This window comes from Saccopteryx leptura, chromosome 11 (assembly GCF_036850995.1).
Source record: "Saccopteryx leptura isolate mSacLep1 chromosome 11, mSacLep1_pri_phased_curated, whole genome shotgun sequence".
In the NCBI taxonomy this organism is placed as follows: Eukaryota; Metazoa; Chordata; class Mammalia; order Chiroptera; family Emballonuridae; genus Saccopteryx; species Saccopteryx leptura.
In genome coordinates, this window is record NC_089513.1 from 46,479,271 (window position 1) to 46,498,131 (window position 18,861).

An 18,861-nucleotide genomic window follows, 5' to 3' on the forward strand; every position below is an offset into this window, starting at 1 on the left:
TGCAAATAGTATGGAGATTCCTCAGGAAATTAAAACTAGAACTACCACCTGGTCTAGCAATTCTACTTCTGGGTATATATTCAAAGGAAATAAAAACAGGATGTCAAAGTGATATCTGCACTCCCATCCTCACTACAGCATTATTCACCAGAGCCAAGCCATGGTATCAAGAGTCCATCAGTGGAAGAATGAATACAGATGTGATATATAGGGTGTGGCAAAAGTAGGCTTACAGATGTTGTATGGAAGATAATACAACAGTAAATATATAAGGGTAAACTGTTTTGTGTACATGCAACTGTAAACCTACTTTTGCCACACCTTGTATATATGTATGTATGTACATATACACATAATATGTATATATAGGAATACCATTCAGCCATGTAAAAGAAGGACATCCTGACTTTTGCAACATGGATAGACCTTGAGGACATTACACTAAGTGAAACAAGTTAGAGAAAGACAAATAGTGCATTGTATCACCTATATGTGGAATCTAAAAAATACAACAACAACAAACCACCTCAAACTCATAGAAACAAAGTAAAACAGTGTTTTCCAGGGGCTGGGGGTAGGGGAAATAGGGGGAGGTTGGTAAAAGGGTACAAACTTTCAGCTATAAGATGAATAATCTCCATCTTGACCAGGCGGTGATGCAGTGGGTAGAGCATTGGCCTGGGATGCTGAGGAGCCAGGTTTGAAATCCGAGGTTGCTGGCTTGAAAGCAGGGTTGCTGGCTTGAGCGTGGGATCATAGACATGCCCCCACGGTTGCTGGCTTGAGTCCAAAGATCATTGGCTTGAAGCCCAAAGTCATTGGCTTGAGAAAGGGGTCACTGGCTTGGATATAGCCCCCAGTCAGTGCACATACGAGAAAGCAATAAATGAACAACTAAGGTGCCACAAAAAAGAACTGATGCTTCTCATCTCTCTCCCTTCCTTCAATCTCTCTCTATCTGTCCCTCTCTCTGTCTCTCTATGTCTCTGCCTCTCTTGTTTTTAAAAAAAAAAGATGAATAAGGTCTGAGGATCTAATATATCATATGATGACTATAACTGATAACATCATATAACTGAAATTTGATAAGGAAGTAGAACTTAAATGTTCTTAACAAAATATATACATATAGTGATAGATGTGTTAATTAACTTGATGGGAGGAATCCTTTCATTTTATATATATATATCAAATCATCACAATCTACACTTTAAATATCTTACACTTTATTTGTCAATAATACCTCAATAAAGCTGAAAAAACTGTTTCATAATATAATGTGATACAGACTCTATAGCAGGGGTCGAGAACCTTTTTGGCTGAGAGAGCCATGAACACCACATATTTTAAAATGTAATTCCATGAGAGCCATATAAAGACCCATGTACGTTACGCATTATCCAATAAAAATTTGATGTTGTCCCAGAGGACAGCTGTGATTGGCTCCAGCCACCAGCAACCATGAACATGAGTGGTAGGAAATGAATGGATTGTAATATTGACAATGTTTTACATTCTTAACGTTATTATTTTTTTTATTAAAGATTTGTCTGTGAGCCAGATGCAGGCATCAAAAGAGCCACATCTGGCTCACAAGCCATAGGTTCCTGACCCCTGCTCTATAGTTATCTCTGAGGTATAATCAAAATTTCTTTTATTATGTGATTAGTGGAATGCTGATGTGGTTTTTTTTTTTTTTTTACAGAGACAGAGAGAGGGACAGATAGGGATAGACAGGAACGGAGAGAGATGAGAAGCATCAATCATTAGTTTTTCATTGTGATGCCTTAGTTGTTCATTGATTGCTTTCTCATGTGCCTTGACCATGGGGCTACAGCAGACCGAGTAACCCCTTGCTCAAGCCAGCAACCTTGGGTCCAAGCTGGTGAGCCTTGCTCAAACCAGATGAGCCCGCGCTCAAGCTGGTGACCTCAAGCCTGGGTCCTCTGCATCCCAGTCCGACGCTCTATCCACTGCGCCACTGCCTGGTCAGGCTGCTGATGTGCCTGTTGACGTGCTTTTTTAAGACAGAAGGTAACTATGTACATTGATGGTTTGTCTCTTTTGTTCAGACATTTCAGATTTCCGTCTTCTGGTAGAAGCTCTCTCTGATACATGTGTGATCTATAGAACTCTCTGGAGATTTACAAACTAAAAAACTCCATTATAGAAAACTCTTCTGACAGAATTTAAAGATGGTAATTCTTAAAAGCTTACCCTCTTACAAACAAAATTTATTTTACCTTTCTTTTTTCTTTTTTTTTTTTGTATTTTTTCTGAAGCTGAAAACGGGGAGAGACAGTCAGACAGACTCCCGCATGCGCCCGACAGGGATCCACCCGGCACGCCCACCAGGGGCGAAGCTCTGCCCACCAGGGGGCGATGCTCTGCCCCTCCGGGGCGTCGCTCTGCCGAGACCAGAGCCACTCTAGCGCCTGGGGCAGAGGCCAAGGAGCCATCCCCAGCGCCTGGGCCATTGGAGCAAAGATGGCCCGGGCGCTGGGGATGGCTCCTTGGCCTCTGCCCCAGGCGCTAAAGTGGCTCTGGTCGCGGCAGAGCGACACCCCCTGGTGGGCAGAGCGTCGCCCCCTGGTGGGCGTGCCGGGTGGATCCTGGTCGGGTGCATGCGGGAGTCTGTCTGACTGTCTCTCCCCGTTTCTAGCTTCAGAAAAATACAAAAAAAAAAAAAAAAAAAAAAAGAAGTGGACTACAAATCTGGATCTGAGCTTTTGAGTACCCATCTAGAGATGAGCTATTCTATGATTTATAAGGTCCATAAGTAAAAATAAAGCACTATTTAATTGGCAGCTTTTAATTTTTTGAGCCCCTCCCCCAAAGTTGGAATTGTGCTTGTTGGAATATGGCCTTATTTGTGAGTACATATGTTTTATGAGAAGACCAGAGTATGTTCTTCATGGAGCCTCAGAGCAGAAATTAACGTCTGTTGTTTGTTTGTTTGCTTGTTTCCCTCTGTGTTCTTGGCTGTGCTCTGGATAGTTGTGTTAAACAGGTAATTTACGATGAAAAAACTCATTCATCTGAATTTCCCTCTGTATCGGGACTGCCATCACAAAGTTTGTGAAAATGATGTATCTTATATGAATTTGGTCTTCAATTTCTTTTTTTTTTTTTTAGTCTTCAATTTCCTTCTCATCGTGGGTCTTCTTTCTTTGGGAAGATAGCCTGCTCTGTTTCCAGATGGAGCATTTAAACTTGCTGGGTAGGATGTATTCACCGGTCCTCATTTTTCTTTCTTTCTTTTTTCTTAGCAAAATTATAGGGCAGGTTGTAAAATGGATGGCTGTGACCAATTGGAAACAGCATGGGTTTAAAGAGCCAGAGCCACTAAAAATAAGAATTAGAAGTGAATAGTCTTCCCTGTCTTTTATATTTGTATTAACCTGTAACTGTGGTTTTGCAAGTATTAGTCATAGAAGTTAATGGGACCATCCTTTAAAATATGACTTACCAAGCTCTGATGTTACTCTAAAAAAAAAAAAAATACACCCCTAAATATAACTCATACTATTTATTGAATGTCTTTGGGGAAAATGTTCCTTCTCTTAAAAAAAAATTTCCCCCTCCCAAAGTCCTGTCCATCCAGCGACCTACCGCTGCAGAGCTCCCTGTCCTGTCACTGCTGTCTCTGCTTTTCCTCCAGCCAAACACTTGGCTGTGTGAACACTGTCCCCTGGAAAACCATCAAGGACTCCGAGGCCACAGCCAGCCTGTTAGTCCTGGGTCTGACTGCCCTCTTGGCAGTTTTCTTCATTATTTTCTGCCACGTTTTTATCTACACGAGCTGCGTCAGTGACCACTGTTTTTGAAATATATTCCAAATCCTCATCAGTAAGCCGCAGTCCAAACTCCAGCTCTGCTTTTGCAATGATGCACCCGCACCAGGCGTGGCTCATACAAAACCCGTCTCATCTGCCCTCCACCATCCATCTTCCTCCTGACTTCTTTCCAACTAATGGCATCACCTAAAAGATGTCTCTGACTCTTCTGTCTTCTCCAATAAGCAAATTCTAGAAAAAGTTACCATTTCTTCCATCCTTTTTTTATTGTCAGGACCACTATCCTGATTCAGGTAGCTGTTAATACTAACCCAAATTATCAGACAAGCCCGAGGACTCCCCATTTCTCATGTTGACTTAGCCTCTATAGCTAACGAACTGCTTTAAAATGCAGTCTCTCAGTATCTCCTACAGCTGAACACATGTGTACTCTAAGACCCAGTAATTTCACTCCCAACAGAAATGCATCTACATGTCTACCAAAAGGCACATGCTGGCATGTTGATAGCAGCACTATTTGAAGTAAATGAATAGGATGAATAAATAAATTGTGGTGCAGTCACCCAGTGTAATCTATGTACAGCAATAAGAATGAATGTTTTATGATTCATGCAAAGTACAGAAGAATCTCACCAACAACGAGGAGCACAAGCAGCCAGATACAAAAGAGGGTCCACTGAATGGTCCCCTTTACAGAAAGTTCAGCCTGACCTGCGGTGGCGCAGTGGATAAAGCGTCGACCTGCAATGCTGAGGTTGCCCGTTTGAAACCCCGGGCTTGCCCAGTTAAGGCACATATGAGAAGCAATTGCCTCTAGCTCCTACTCCCCTGACCCCCTTTCTCTCTCTAAAGTCAATCAATAAAAAAAATCTTTAAAAATATCCTTTAGAGGAACCCTCATTCACTGTTGGTGGGACTGTAAAGTAGTACAACCATTATGGAGGAAAGTATGGTGGTTCCTCAAAAAACTGCAAATAGAACTACCTTATGACCCAGCAATCCCTCTACTGGGTATATACCCCAAAACCTCAGAAACATTGATACGTGAAGACACATGTAGCCCCATGTTCATTGCAGCACTGTTCACAGTGGCCAAGACATGGAAACAACCAAAAAGCCCTTCAATAGAAGACTGGATAAAGAAGATGTGGCACATATACACTATGGAATACTACTCAGCCATAAGAAATGATGACATCAGATCATTTACAGCAAAATGGTGGGATCTTGATAACATTATAAGGAGTGAAATAAGTAAATCAGAAAAAAACAAGAACTACATGATTTCATACATTGGTGGAACATAAAAATGAGACTAAGAGACATGGACAAGTGTGTGGTGGTTACCAGGGGTGGGGGGAGGGAGGACAGGGGGAGAGTTAGGGGGAAGGGGAGGGGCACAGAGAACTAGATAGAGGGTAGCAAAGGACAATCTGACTTTGGGTGAGGGGTATGCAACATAATTTAATGACAAGGTAACCTAGACATGTTTTCTTTGAATATATGTACCCTGATTTATTAATGTCATCCCATTACCATTAATAAAAATTTATTTAAAAAAAAATCCTTTAGAAAGTTCAGACCTGGACCAACCAAATGTAGGGCCTCCGAGGCCAGAAGGGCGTTTCTCTTTGGTGGGGGAGTGCCTGGCTTCCAGCTCCTCATCTGGGTGCTGGTCCTATGGGTTTGTTCAGTTTGTGAAAATTCATGAAGCTGCACATTTACATTGTTCACATAAAAATAAAAGACATGTATATTCTGCTATTTGTAATAATACTATGCCTTTGATAAGAAATCATTAATGTTTGTGTAATAAGTGTAAACTTTGCAAGCCTGGCATTTCAAAGGCACTATATGTATATTTCTAGGTTTCTTTTCACCCCACTAAGTATTCTGTGAGAAAGGCCAGTGTTTTCTCCTCGGTGGCCCTGCCAGAACTATTTGTTACCGGGGGCCCAGCTCCTGGCCTGTTGGCTCGGCTGGCTCTGTCCTTCATTTGTCCCAGGCCTGTCCCCAGTGCTCTCACCTCCATGTGCCTTTCCTGGTGTTTCTTATTTTTTTTTTTTTTTGTATTTTTCCGAAGCTGGAAACGGGGAGGCAGTCAGACAGACTCCCGCATGCGCCCGACCGGGATCCACCCGGCACGCCCACCAGGGGGCGATGCTCTGCCCATCCGGGGCATCACTCTGTCGTGACCAGAGCCACTCTAGCACCTGGGGCAGAGGCCAAGGAGCCATCCCCAGCGCCCGGGCCATCCTTTGCTCCAATGGAGCCTCGGCTGCGGTGGGGGGGGGGGGAGGGAGAGACAAAGAGGAAGGAGAGGGGGAGGGGTGGAGAAGCAGATGGGCGCCTCTCCTGTATGCCCTGGCCGGGAACCCGGGACTTCCGCATGCCAGGCCGACGCTCTACCACTGAGCCAACCGGCCAGGGCTCCTGGTGTTTCTTAATGGATGCGACTTCTCCCTCCCTTTAACTCTCAGAGGATTTTCCTTTTTAAAAATGATCTTAATTACTTTGTATTATGCTTTTTTTCCTGACAGATAAAAATTATACAAAAAATTGAGATATAATTGACATATAACATTAATTTCAAGTGTACAACATAATGATTATATATATATATATATATATATATATAGCTGTTGTGAAATGATCACCACAGAAAGTCTAGTTAACATCCACCATCTCACACAGTTAAAATGATTTTTCTTGTGATGAGAACTTTTAATTTCCTTTCTCTCTCTCTCTCTTTCTTTTTTCTTTTGAGAGAGAGAGAGACAAACAAGAAGGAAGGTAGAGAGGTGAGAAGCATCAACTCATTGTTTTATCACTTCAGTTGTTCATTGGTTGCTTCTCATACATGCCTTGACTGGGGGGCCTCAAGCCAAGCTAGTGACCCCATGCTCAAGCCAGCAACTTTGGGTTCAAGACAGAGACCATGTCATCACAACAGTGATCCCATGCTTAAGCCAGTGACTCTGCACTCAAGCTGGATGAGCCCACACTCAAGCTAGAATCCTTGGAGTTTTGAACCTGGGACCTCAGTGTCCCAGGTTGACTCTCTATCCACTGCACTACCACTGGTCAGGCTTAATATATACTTTCTCAGCAACTTTCTAGTATACCGTAAGGTATTGGTAACTATAGTTACCATGCTGTACATTACATCCTCGGGACCTGTGAACATTATAACTGAAAGTTATAACTCCCTTCACCCGTTCTGCCTACCCTACAACCACCCAGCTCTGGCAACTGCCAATCTGTTTTCTCTATCTGTGTCTTATTCTACTTAGGACAATAGTGACTTTGATATGTACTTTGCTTTCTTCTATAAACCGTGAGCTCCCTGTGTGTTCTTGGAAAGATCTAAGACAAGTCCACATATGCTCAATTATAATTTTGCTCTGCTTCTGCGCCTTCATTTATCTTGTCCTCTAACTTGCTGATTCGATTCTCAGCTTCATCCATCCTGCTTTTAATTCCTTCCATTGTGTTCTTTATTTCTGATATTGTATTTGTCATTTCTGACTGATTCTTTTTTATTATTTCAATGTCCTTTTTTATATTTGCTATCTCTTTATTTAGGTGTTTGTAGTGACCGTCAATTGTTGTTCTAAGATCTTTGAGCATCCTAACAATTGTTATTTTAAACTCTGCATCTGGTAATTTGGTTATATCTGACTCATTCAGGTCCTTTTCTGGGGATTTCTCTTGATTCATTTGTGTTGCATTTCTCTGCCTTCTCATTTTGTCTGTGTAAAAGAAGGTTTTGGCCACTGGTGTCCACCGGGTGTGGCCTCTGTGTTCCCTAGGTGTGGTCTGTCTGCAGGCCCACCACCCCTTCTGCTGCTGCTGCCTAGGGCTTTTGGGTATGGGCGTTGCCCGTGCCTGCCCACTGGGGCTGTTGCTGTGGTTTCCGCCTCTCCTTCATGGGAATGGCTGTGATCAAGTGCTTGAGTGTACAAGCCTCAGCCTTTGCCCCGCAGGGGCCCCTGCGGGTGGCGTTATGCTCGGTCCTGAGGGCAGGAGTGAGCACCTTTGCTCAGCTACGGGTCTCCGCCTGATTCCGGGCTTTCGCCCTGCCCCTGCAGGAGGAGCCTGCTTGTGGGACGGCTGCAAGCCTTGGCTCCACAGGCCAGGCGGGACTGTGTGCCCATGCTCAGTAGTGGGACTCCACCTGTTCTGGGCTTTTTACTCCACCCTTGTGGGAGGAGCTGGCTCCTGGTCAGGCCGCAAGCCTCGGTTCCACGGGCGGGCACGGCTGCACTCCTGCGCCCTTGCTCAAGGGCAGGTTATCCCCGCAGTCAATTATATTTTTGGAATTGAATTTCTTTGCATTCCCCAGTCATTCCTTATTTGGGACATTGGCTTCAGAATAACTAAAGGAGGCTCATTGCTAGTTGCTTCTCCCCTAAATGTGTAAAGGTATAGTTGTAAATTAGGTTCAATGATTTTACCTTTTTCTCCATGTTGATCTCAATTTCATAGAAATGATTTTTAAAAACTTTAGCATATAATAACTCCCATCCCTTAATTATTTTGAATACAATCCTGGGTATCATATCTTTATAAATATTTCACTTAGGTATTTCTAGTATAAAACCCCTTAAAAATATAACCACAATACTATTATTAAACCTAAAAATTAACCATGATCCATTGGGATGACTTTTAAGAAAAATTAATTTGAGCCTGTATCTCTTATCACTTCATTCAGGAGAAGATAAAAGGCAGAAGCTGAGTCCTTCTTCCTAGCACTGGTGTGATCTCTCTGGAAAAGACTGAACCAACAAGGTAAATTAGGATAGTTCTCTTCCCCCCCCCCACCATGCAACAATATATTGAAATTTAATATTTAATAGAAGAACTATCTGTTGGATTAAAACACAATTTTTCCTTCCATCAGTTCTACTGGCAATCCATTCTGTGCCAGGGCAACTGCTGTGGTAGTCCACAGGTGTGCGCTACACTTCAGAGGCAAAGGAACTGTGCCACCCACCGAATGGAAGGAGCTTGGGTGGAGAAGAGACCAACAAAGAGAAAGCTCAGAAAAACCCGTATGTGATAGTGAACACACTGAGACAGTTTTCAGAAGGAAGAGACTGTTGGTGCCATTGTGAGCCAGAGGCTTGAGCATGCTTGACTGCAAAGAACAAACCAACACTCAAAAAGAAGAGTTAAAAAAAAAAAGAAGAGTTCTAAGTTAGGGAAAGCTTACTTACTTCAGAATACAATGAAATGTATTGGGTTAATAAATAAAGAGTTATTCTTAGGGAAGACATTTAGAACGTCTTTTACTTATAATGTTTATTTTTAAATACCAATGTGTCAATATTTTTAAACAAAGAACCCATTGCTTTATGGCTAATCTTTATTTATTTATTTATTTATTTATTTAGACAGAGACAGAGAGAGGGACAGATAGGGACAGACAGACAGGAAGAGAGAGAAATGAGAAGCATCAATTCTTTGTTGCAGCTCCTTAGTTGTTCATGAATTATGTTCTCATGTGTGTCTTGACCGGGGGCCTGGGGGGTTACAGCAGAGAGAGTGACTACTTGCTCAAGCCAGTGACCATGGGCTCAAGCCAGGCGACTATGGGTCATGTTTATGATCCCAAGCTCAATCCAGCAACCCCGCGCTCAAGCCGGTGAGTTTGCACTCAGGCCAGATGAGCTCATGCTCAAGCTGGTGACCTTGGGGTTTCAAACCTGGGTCCTCTGTGTCCCAGTCTGACACTGTATATATTGTGCCATTGCCTGATCAGGCTCTTCATTGTTTTTTTGTTTTTGTTTTTAAATGAAACTCATTTATTTTCTTTTTTTTTTTTTTTCTTTTTTCTGAAGCTGGAAACAGGGAGAGACAGTCTGACAGACTCCCGCATGCGCCCGACCGGGATCCACCCGGCACGCCCACCAGGGGCGGACGCTCTGCCCACCAGGGGGCGATGCTCTGCCCATCCTGGGCGTCGCCATGTTGCGACCAGAGCCACTCTAGCGCCTGAGGCAGAGGCTACAGAGCCATTCCCAGCGCCCGGGCCATCTTTGCTCCAATGGAGCCTTGGCTGCGGGAGGGGAAGAGAGAGACAGAGAGGAAAGCGCGGCGGAGGGGTGGAGAAGCAAATGGGCGCTTCTCCTGTGTGCCCTGGCCGGGAATCGAACCCGGGTCCTCCGCACGCTAGGCCGACGCTCTACCACTGAGCCAACTGGCCAGGGCCATTTATTTTCTTTGATACTATATTTTGCATACAGTTTGTAGGTGTTTGGAAATAAAGCCAAAAGATATAAAGACCTGGATAGGAACAATGTTGAGATGGTTTTTCTCAACACAATTTCAATACATCATCCTGTTTCAACCAGAACTCTGTGAGAACTGATTAAAAGGAAAAATCCATTTGGTGGGGGAGATGAGAGTAATTAAAGTGTGATACAGATGAGTAAGACTGAAATATGACAGAGATGCCACCCAACAGGACAATAAAATTTCCAAGTCTCAGATTGAAATTAATCAGTTAAAGGCACAAAGAAAATCCATTAATACTGATAATGGTATTAGATTACATCATTTTGGGGATACAAACTATATAGAATAAATAATTTTGTATCTGATGATAACCTAAAAAAGACCCACCTAATCAAATTAATTATGTAGGACACTATTCTCTAGTGTTTAATGCGATGGTAATTGTAATTATTCAAAGGTAAAGCATTATGTTAGTCAGAGTCTTGAACTCTTGTGCTGTAGTTTGCAAACCCATGACCATGTTTCATTTGAAGGCTCTGCCCTGGGGACCTGAGAACATGGCTGTGTGCCGGAGAGTAGACCAGAGACTCACCGTGCTGTCCAGCTGGATCCAGTGGACTTCATTGCCGAAGCTGATTCGGGACTGCTGGGTCTGCAGAGTGTATGGGAAGGAGCTAACCTGGAGCACCAGGAGGTTGAAAGCATCCAGGACTTCTCTGCAATTAATGACTCTATCAGCCAATCCATGACTAGGTTCACCATGGGACAAAGAGCCTGGAATGACACTGTAAAAAAAATACTGGAAGTCGCATTAAAACATCCTAATTAAACTCACTAGATGCAGAAGCAGACATCAGAATGGAGGTAACTTTTTAGCTCTTTTTTTTTTTTCTAGTTCTTTTTAGTGGGGAATGGGGATAGAAGCAACGAACAATTGATTTGGAAGGGTGAAAAGTGTACTCCTTATTACCCTTTCACAAAGATTTCTGGGATTCTTTATTCTTTTTTAGTTTGCCCCTGATCTGTGTACCACAAAACATAAGCCAAGGGTATCTAATTCTGAGGTCGAGATGGATCACTTTCGTTTGAAAGCTCACCTGAACGAGAGAGCTTCTCCATCAAAATATGGTGCTTATCCCTGTGCAATGATCTGTACCCCCCAGAGAGGCCTCAAAGCTTCAGGGATCCCCATGTGGTAATAGCACTTTCCTCCCCCCTCAAGGTTGCTAAGCCAGTAATTTTCAACCTGTGTGCTGCAAGAATTTTTAAAGCATGCAATACCTGACTATCTAGTCAGGGACACTGACCACTTTTCCCTTAGATTATACAGCACAACAATAGCCATCTGGCATGAATAAATCAAAATTATACCTATTTTTTTTGTCAGAATGGCAAAAAATACATTATTTGGTGTGCAGCACTTAAAAATTTTTTTTTCTTTTTTTTAAGAAAGGAAGAGACAGGAAGGGAGAGAGATGAGAAGCATCAACTCGTAATTTCAGCTACTTTAGTTGTTCATTGACTGCTTCTCATATGTGCCTTGACCAGAGGGCTCCAGATGAACCAGTGACCCCTTACTCAAGCCTGTGACCTTTGGGCTCAAGCCAGTGACCTTAGTATCACATCGATGATACCACTCAAGCCAATGACTCTGCACTCAAGCTGGTGAGCCTGTACTTAAGCTGGCAACTTTGGGGTTTCTAACCTGGGACCTCATCATCCCAGATTGATGCTCCATCCACTGCGCCACCAGCAGTCAGGCAGTGTGCCACTGAATTTTAGTGATTAGTTTATGTGTGTCATGAGAAGGGTTGAAAATCACTTTGCTAGACTGTAGAGGAGGTTTCTCCTACCCCTTCCCCAAGACCATTTTCATATCTCTGAGTCATTTTCAGTTGTATTCAGTTTGGATGTACCAGTTTGCCCTGAGGAATTAAATACAGAGAGACCTAATACATAATCTTCAAAGCTATTACCCCAAACTGTCAAAGATTAAGTATATAAGGTCAATGAACTATTTCTGTTTATAGAACACTTGCATTAACTAAACAGGATGTGGCAAATATCTTTTTTTCATTCCATGACTAGGTTCCTTTCCTCCCTCCCTCCTCCCCCTCCCTCTCTCCCTCCCTCTCTCTCTTTCCCCTCCCTCCCTCCCTCCCTTCCTTCCTCCCTTCCTTCCTTCCTTCCTTCCTTTTCTCTCTCTCTCTTTCCTTCCTTCCTCCCTTCCTTCCTTCCTTCCTTCCTTCCTTCCTTCTTTCCTTCCTCCCTCCCTTCCTTCCCTCCTTCTTTCCTTCCTTTCCTTCCTTCCTCCCTCCCTCCCTCCCTCCCTCCCTCTCTTCCTTCCTTCCTTTCCTTCCCTTCCCTTCCCTTCCCTTTCCCTTCCTTTCCCTTTCTTTCTTTCTTTCTTTCTTTCTTTCTTTCTTTCTTTCTTTCTTTCTTTCTTTCTTTCTTTCTTTCTTTCTTTCTTCTCTCTCTCTCTCTCTCTCTCTTTCTTCCTGCTAAATCTAACGAGTTATGCAATATCTTACTTATACCTACTCATGGCTCTAAATTTTATGTTATGGAGTGCCAAACACATGCTGGCTTCTGAACACTTCTGCAATTATAATAATTCTATCACAGACCAAAACACTTACAGATTCTTAATTTCATTGTGTCATAAAAAATAAAATCTGCAAAAACTTCATGATACATAGTACTTGAGGACTATCCCCCCTTAAATGATTTGCCTTATTAATCCACAGAAGCAAAGATACCCCTACCAGATCATTACTATAATTTGACCTGGGTGCAAAACTGGCTCTGAAATGCCACATCCTGTTCTTTCAGTAACATGCCCACCAAGAGACAGGCTATTCTCTTGTTTAAACTGGTAAACTCTGGGAGGTCTCAGATCTGCTCTCAGATCATTCAAGTGCCATCTCTACTGCTGTTAATGGAAAGAGTGAAGAGAGACAGACAAGGAAAGGAGAGAAAGAGCAGGAGAGGAAGGAACAGAAGAGAAGGAAAAAAGAAAACAGGAAAAGAACCAGGGAGGAGAAACAGTGGTGAAGAGAGCACAGGGCCCTTCTGGGAGTTTATTAAGCTCAGTCTCCTCATTGCTACACTTTCTCTGATGCGGCCAAGTTTCACAACGCTCTTAATTTATTTTTAATAGGAATTTGTAAACTCACCCACAGTATAGTTAAAATAAAATCCACTTTAAAGTGGTAAGAAAAGTTGAAAGAGCATGGAAAAGATAGGCACAGTCATCCACGAGAAGATGCCAGATGCTAGGGTCCCTGGGCTCCATAACCACTGCTGCCTTCGCGGAAAGACCGCATTTACTCACTACGAAGCAATCACCTCGTGAGTTCCACGTGGCAGTGGTCATGCACTAGCACAAACAGTGTGTACGGGTTCTGCTTCACTCTTCTCATGAACACGTCAAACTTGGCTTGAATCTCATTGTCTAGACGAACGACATACTTCTCTGCTCTCTGATAAGCTGTACCATTTTCCTCCAGACCCAGGTCCACAAGGACACCTGCCAAGAAGAAAAAAAAAGAGTGGGCATTTTTACGTACAGATCTATAAATGAGATAGACTTAAGTTCAGTTTCAGTGGATATACTGGATACTTACTAATCATGCAGAGAAGTTTACAGAGCAGATATTTTTCCTTTTTCATAGGCCCCACCACAATTTTGAGAAGGAAATATCAGCTTTCCTTTTCTTGAAAACAGCCCACCACGCCTCCCACACGTACACCTCCCAAACATGACAACAGGAAACGACCTGATACATTAAGTAGAAGCAGCTGAGTGTATGAGCCCTCTAATTAAATTCTATTTATATATGAGGTGCTGCTGTTACCAGCTACTACGGGTCATCTGGAAAAGTGAAACTGGGCTACAGCTCTTGGCCAAATTAATATAATAAGTCTTCCTTATCCCAAATTTAGCAACAAACATAGGTAAGAAAAAAGGAAAATAACATGAGGTCTAAAGATACTACAACTAGATTATGAACTTTTTAATTTAGTATTTTACTTATTTTATTTATTTATTTTTCTTCTTTTCCAAGTGAGAGGAGGGGAGATAGAGAGACAGACTCCTGCATGCACCCAAACCAGGATCCACTCGGCAACACCCATCTGGGGCCAATGCTCTGCTCATCTGGGACCATGCTCCCAACTGAGCTATTTTTAGTGCCTGAGGCAGAGGCTCCACAGAGCCATCCTCAGTGTCCAAGGCCTATGCATCGAACCAATCAACCCGTGGCTGCAGGAGGGAGAAAGAAAGAATGAGAAAGAGAGAGAGAAGGGGAGGAAGAGGGTGGAGAAGCAGATAGTCGCTTCTCCTGTGTGCCCTGACCAGGAATCGAACTGGGGACAACCACAAGCAGAAATGATGTTCTACCACTGAGCCAACCAGCTGGGGCCCATTTAGTGTTTTACTTATTTTTATACAGTGATATTCTGTACAGTATCTAGAGTATGGCAAGCCCTCAATAAATGTTGAATTATATACCAAACTAATAGAATGAACCAAATTACCCAAGATTAGTATATTCTCAAAATGTTATAGACATTGTGAAACTTCAGTACTGTATCATTATTCTATGATAAAATTACTTCTACATATAAACATCTAAAATAGTTTCAGGCAAGTGAAACTATTGTAGGGATAATTAATTAAAACACTAAATCCTCCTTTAAAATGAAGAGATAAAAGAACGCGTTAATTAAACTTGGTGTGGTAAATATATCCAAAAATATACATGTATCAAATCATCACATTGTATACCTTTTTTTTTTTTTTTTTTTTTTAAGTTAGAGGAGGTGAGACAGACTCCTGCATGAGCCCTGACCAGGATCTACTTGGCAACCCCCATCTGGGGCCGATGTTCAAATCAACTGAGCCATCCTCAGCATCTGAGGATGATGCTGGAACCAACCGAGTTATCCTCAGTGCCTGGGGCCTACATTCTCAAACCAATCAAGCTGCAAGAGAGGAAGAGGAAGAGAATGGGGAGAAGGACAAGGAGAGAAGCAGATGGTCGCTCCGCTTGTGTGCTCTGACCAGGGATTGAACCTGGGATGTCTGCAGACTAGGCCGATACTCTATCCACTGTGCCACCATGGATACCTTAAACTTACACCAGGGCCATGTATACCTTAAACTTACACAATGTTATTTGTCAATTACAGCTCAATATAGCTGGGGGAAAAAACAAAGAAAGTAAGGTCACACACACCACCATTCCCCACCAGACACTTAGCTGCATGTGGGGGGGATAACCTCTAAGATGAGAGCCCGGTGACTCAAGCCCATGGACCTACAAGCCGGAGAAGGAACCACAAGATTGATTTGGGGGTTAGATATATCACATTTGAGGGTTAGATATGGTCCCTTGAGGACCAGCCTGGATTTCAGGGGCTGAAGGGTATCTATTTAAAATCTGGTATCAACCACATCTACCAGTCTCAACTATTTGAAAAAAATTAAGAAAATAATTTAAAAATAAAACAAAGAGAGTTGAATTGTTGACTTAGTTTTATTGATCTAGCTTTTCTTTTAATATAAAACCAGCTCAATTAACTATCATGTGCAATTGACTATCTAGATGCTTGTGATACAAATCGCTTTAAATGGCATTTTTCAAAAAGGGAAAATGTGTTACTGTAGGAAAAATTCATTCTATAAGAAAAGGTGAACAAAACATAATTTTATGTTCAAACATTTTTTGCTAGGAGACTTTCTTCAGAGATTGTTTTCAATTTCCACCCAAGTGTAGTCAAATGTGACTATTTCCAAAAGTAATCAAACATTTGATTTGGCAGGCATTCTGATTTTTTTTTTGAAAATGGATTTCTTATAAAACCCTTTCAACATTTGAGAATGATTTATTGAACATCTACTATGTGTCAGGTATTCTGTCAGGTGCTGTGGTAGGTCTGTGAATAGAGAGGACAGCAGGCAAAAGATCTTACTCTCATGGAGATTATGATGGAGAAGACAGATAATTCTGACAAGTGTCATAATGGGGGATAGAGTAATATGAGGTAGAGGTTATCAGAGCCCTAGAGGATCTGCTTCATCTCTGGGGGTTTCTGGTCCCTTTTCTATAAAATGGGGAGAGTAGACCAGATGAAAATTAGTCTATATTTCCTAAGTTTACCCTTAGGAAATAAGCAGCATAGTTAAGAGCATCCTAATATGTAAAGATCATAAGGAATTCATAAAAAGAAAAAATCTTGTGGACCATTAAGAGTTGACTACATTTCAAAACAAATGAAATAAAGACCTTTGACAGGTCAATTTCATACATGATCTAATGCAGGGGTCCCCAAACTATGGCCCCGTGGGCCCATGCAGCCCCGAGGCCATTTATTTGGCCTCTGCCGCACTTCCGGAAGGGGCACCTCTTTCATTGGTGGTCGGTGAGAGGACACAAAGCACAGTGTTGCTCACGTACAGTACCACTTCCGGTGACGCGGGACGCATACCTCACGGCTCCAGAAGTGCGTCATATCACTTGTTACAGCTAGCAGTGACAAATATGGAACCAGACATTGACCATCTCATTAGCCAAAAGCAGGCCCATAGTTCCCATTGAAATACTGGTCAGTTTGTTGATTTAAATTTACTTGTTTTTTATTTTAAATATTGTATTTGTTCCTGTTTTTTTTTTTTTTTTTTCTTTTTCTGAAGTTGGAAACGGGGAGGCAGTCAGACAGACTCCCGCATGTGCCGACCGGGATCCACCTGGCATGCCCACCAGGGGGCGATGCTCTGCCCATCTTGGGGCATCGCTCTGCTGCAATCAGAGCCGTTCTAGCACCTGAGGCAGAGGCCACAGAGCCATCCTCAGCACCCGGGCCATCTTTGCTCCAATGGAGCCTTGGCTGTGGGAGGGGAAGAGAGAGACAGAGAGGAAGGAGAAGGGGAGGGGTGGAGAAGCAGATGGACGTTTCTCCTGTGTGCCCTGGCCGGGAATCGAACCTGGGACTCCCGTACGCCAGGCCGACACTCTACCACTGAGCCAACCGGCCAGGGCCCTGTTTTGTTTTTTTACTTTAAAATAAGATATGTGCAGTGTGCATAGGGATTTGTTCATAGTTTTTTTATAGTCTGGCCCTCCAATGGTCTGAGGGACAGTGAACTAGCCCCCTGTGTAAAAAGTTTGGGGACCCCTGATCTAATGGAAAGACAAATTCCATGAATCTAACAAGGTCATTATCTTAGATACAACAACACAGTGTAGTAGCCTATAACTATGCAGCCAGTTGGTTCTGCAGTGGTGAATTTGGGTTAGGCACAGGCATATCAGAGGTAATTAATTGTTTTATTCCTAACTGGGCATTTTTAGTAGATCATCCTTACCTTTAAATTTTGTTTTAGACTTGCTTTTATTTTTAAGTTTTGTTTCTTTCCTGGTTATGAAAGTGATAGATAATCATCTTGGAAAAACTGAAAAGTATAGAGATATATTAAAAAAGAAAAATTGATCCATAATTCTTTAACTCAAAATAAGCCACTACAAACACTTTTGTGCATTCCTCCTGTGTTTTTTCTTATGAACACTGTGCTACTTAGGTCATATTCTGTTATTGTATATCCTGACTTTTTTTCACTTAAAACTGTAAAATCAGAAACAAAACTGTTATTATTTACTAATATATGACTGTGCAGAAAACACAAAATAATCCAGATGAATTAAATTAATAAGAATTTAGTTAAGTCGATGGACTCAGAGTCAATCTGTAAAAGCTGTCGCATTTCTGCCTAATTTGTAGCAGTGAGGTGGATAAAGTATCAACCTGGAATGCTGAGGTCACTGGTTCGAAACCCCATGCAAGAAGCAACTACTATGAGTTGATGCTTCCCACTCCTCCTCACTTCTTTCTCTTCTCTCTCTAACATCAATAAATAAAATCTTTTTAAAAACTGCCACATTTCGCTTGACCTGTGGTGGCACAATGGATAAAGCACTGACCTGGAATGCTGAGGTGTCCAGTTCAAAACCCTGGGCTTGCCTGGTCAAGGCACATATGGGAGTTGATGCTTCCTGCTCCTCCTCTCCCTTATCTTTCTCTCTTTCTCTCTCTCTCTCTCTCCTTCTCTAAAATGAATAAATAAAATCTTTAAAAAAAAAACCTGCCACATTTCTATATACCAGCAGCAGTGAGGAAATGTATTTAAAGACATTTATAATAAATTTTTTAAAAAATTAGTTGTGTGTAAGAGGACACACAACTAAATGCACTTTGTGATCCTGGATTGGATCCTGGAACAGAAACATTGCTTTAAGGGAAAGACTTAGGAGATCTTCAGATGACACTATTGTTCCAGGATTGATTTCCTGTTTTTTGTTTGTTTGTTTGTTTGTTGAAAGAGACAGAAACATTGAGCTGCTCCTGTCTGTGCCCTGACTGGGGAATTGAACCCGGCAACCTCTGTATTTCAGGATGTAGCTTTAACCAACTGAGCTATACAGCCAGGGTTTAATTTTTATTGATTTTTAGAGAGATAGAAGAAAAGAGAGGGAGGAGGGAGAAGGGAAGCATTTGTTGTTCCACTCAGTCATGTATTTTTTGGTTGCTTTCCATGTGTGCCCTGACCAGGGATCAAACTCACATCCTTGTTTCCAGGCAACACTCTTAACCAACTGAGCTAACTGACCAGAGCCTTGGTTTTCTGTTTTGATCATTTACTATGGTTATGTAAGTTGTTAACTTTAAGGGTAGTGAGTGAACAGTATACATAAATTCTACAGTGTGTCCATAAAGTCATGGTGCACTTTTGACCAGTCACAGGAAAGCAACAAAAGACGAT

At 42.2% G+C, this 18,861-nt stretch overlaps 1 protein-coding gene across 2 annotated transcripts in view; it reads right to left on the reverse strand.

Moving 5' to 3' along the window:
• The window catches only part of GREB1L (GREB1 like retinoic acid receptor coactivator), a 365,704-nt gene that overhangs the window by 41,758 nt on the left and 305,085 nt on the right, over window positions 1–18,861 (reverse strand). For both annotated transcript variants that reach the window (XM_066353134.1, XM_066353132.1), the window contains 2 exons: window positions 13,389–13,569; window positions 10,633–10,825 (listed from right to left, as the gene is read on the reverse strand). In XM_066353134.1, coding sequence (XP_066209231.1) covers window positions 10,633–10,825; window positions 13,389–13,569 — 374 coding nt within the window. The remainder of the gene's footprint in view (window positions 1–10,632; window positions 10,826–13,388; window positions 13,570–18,861) is intronic.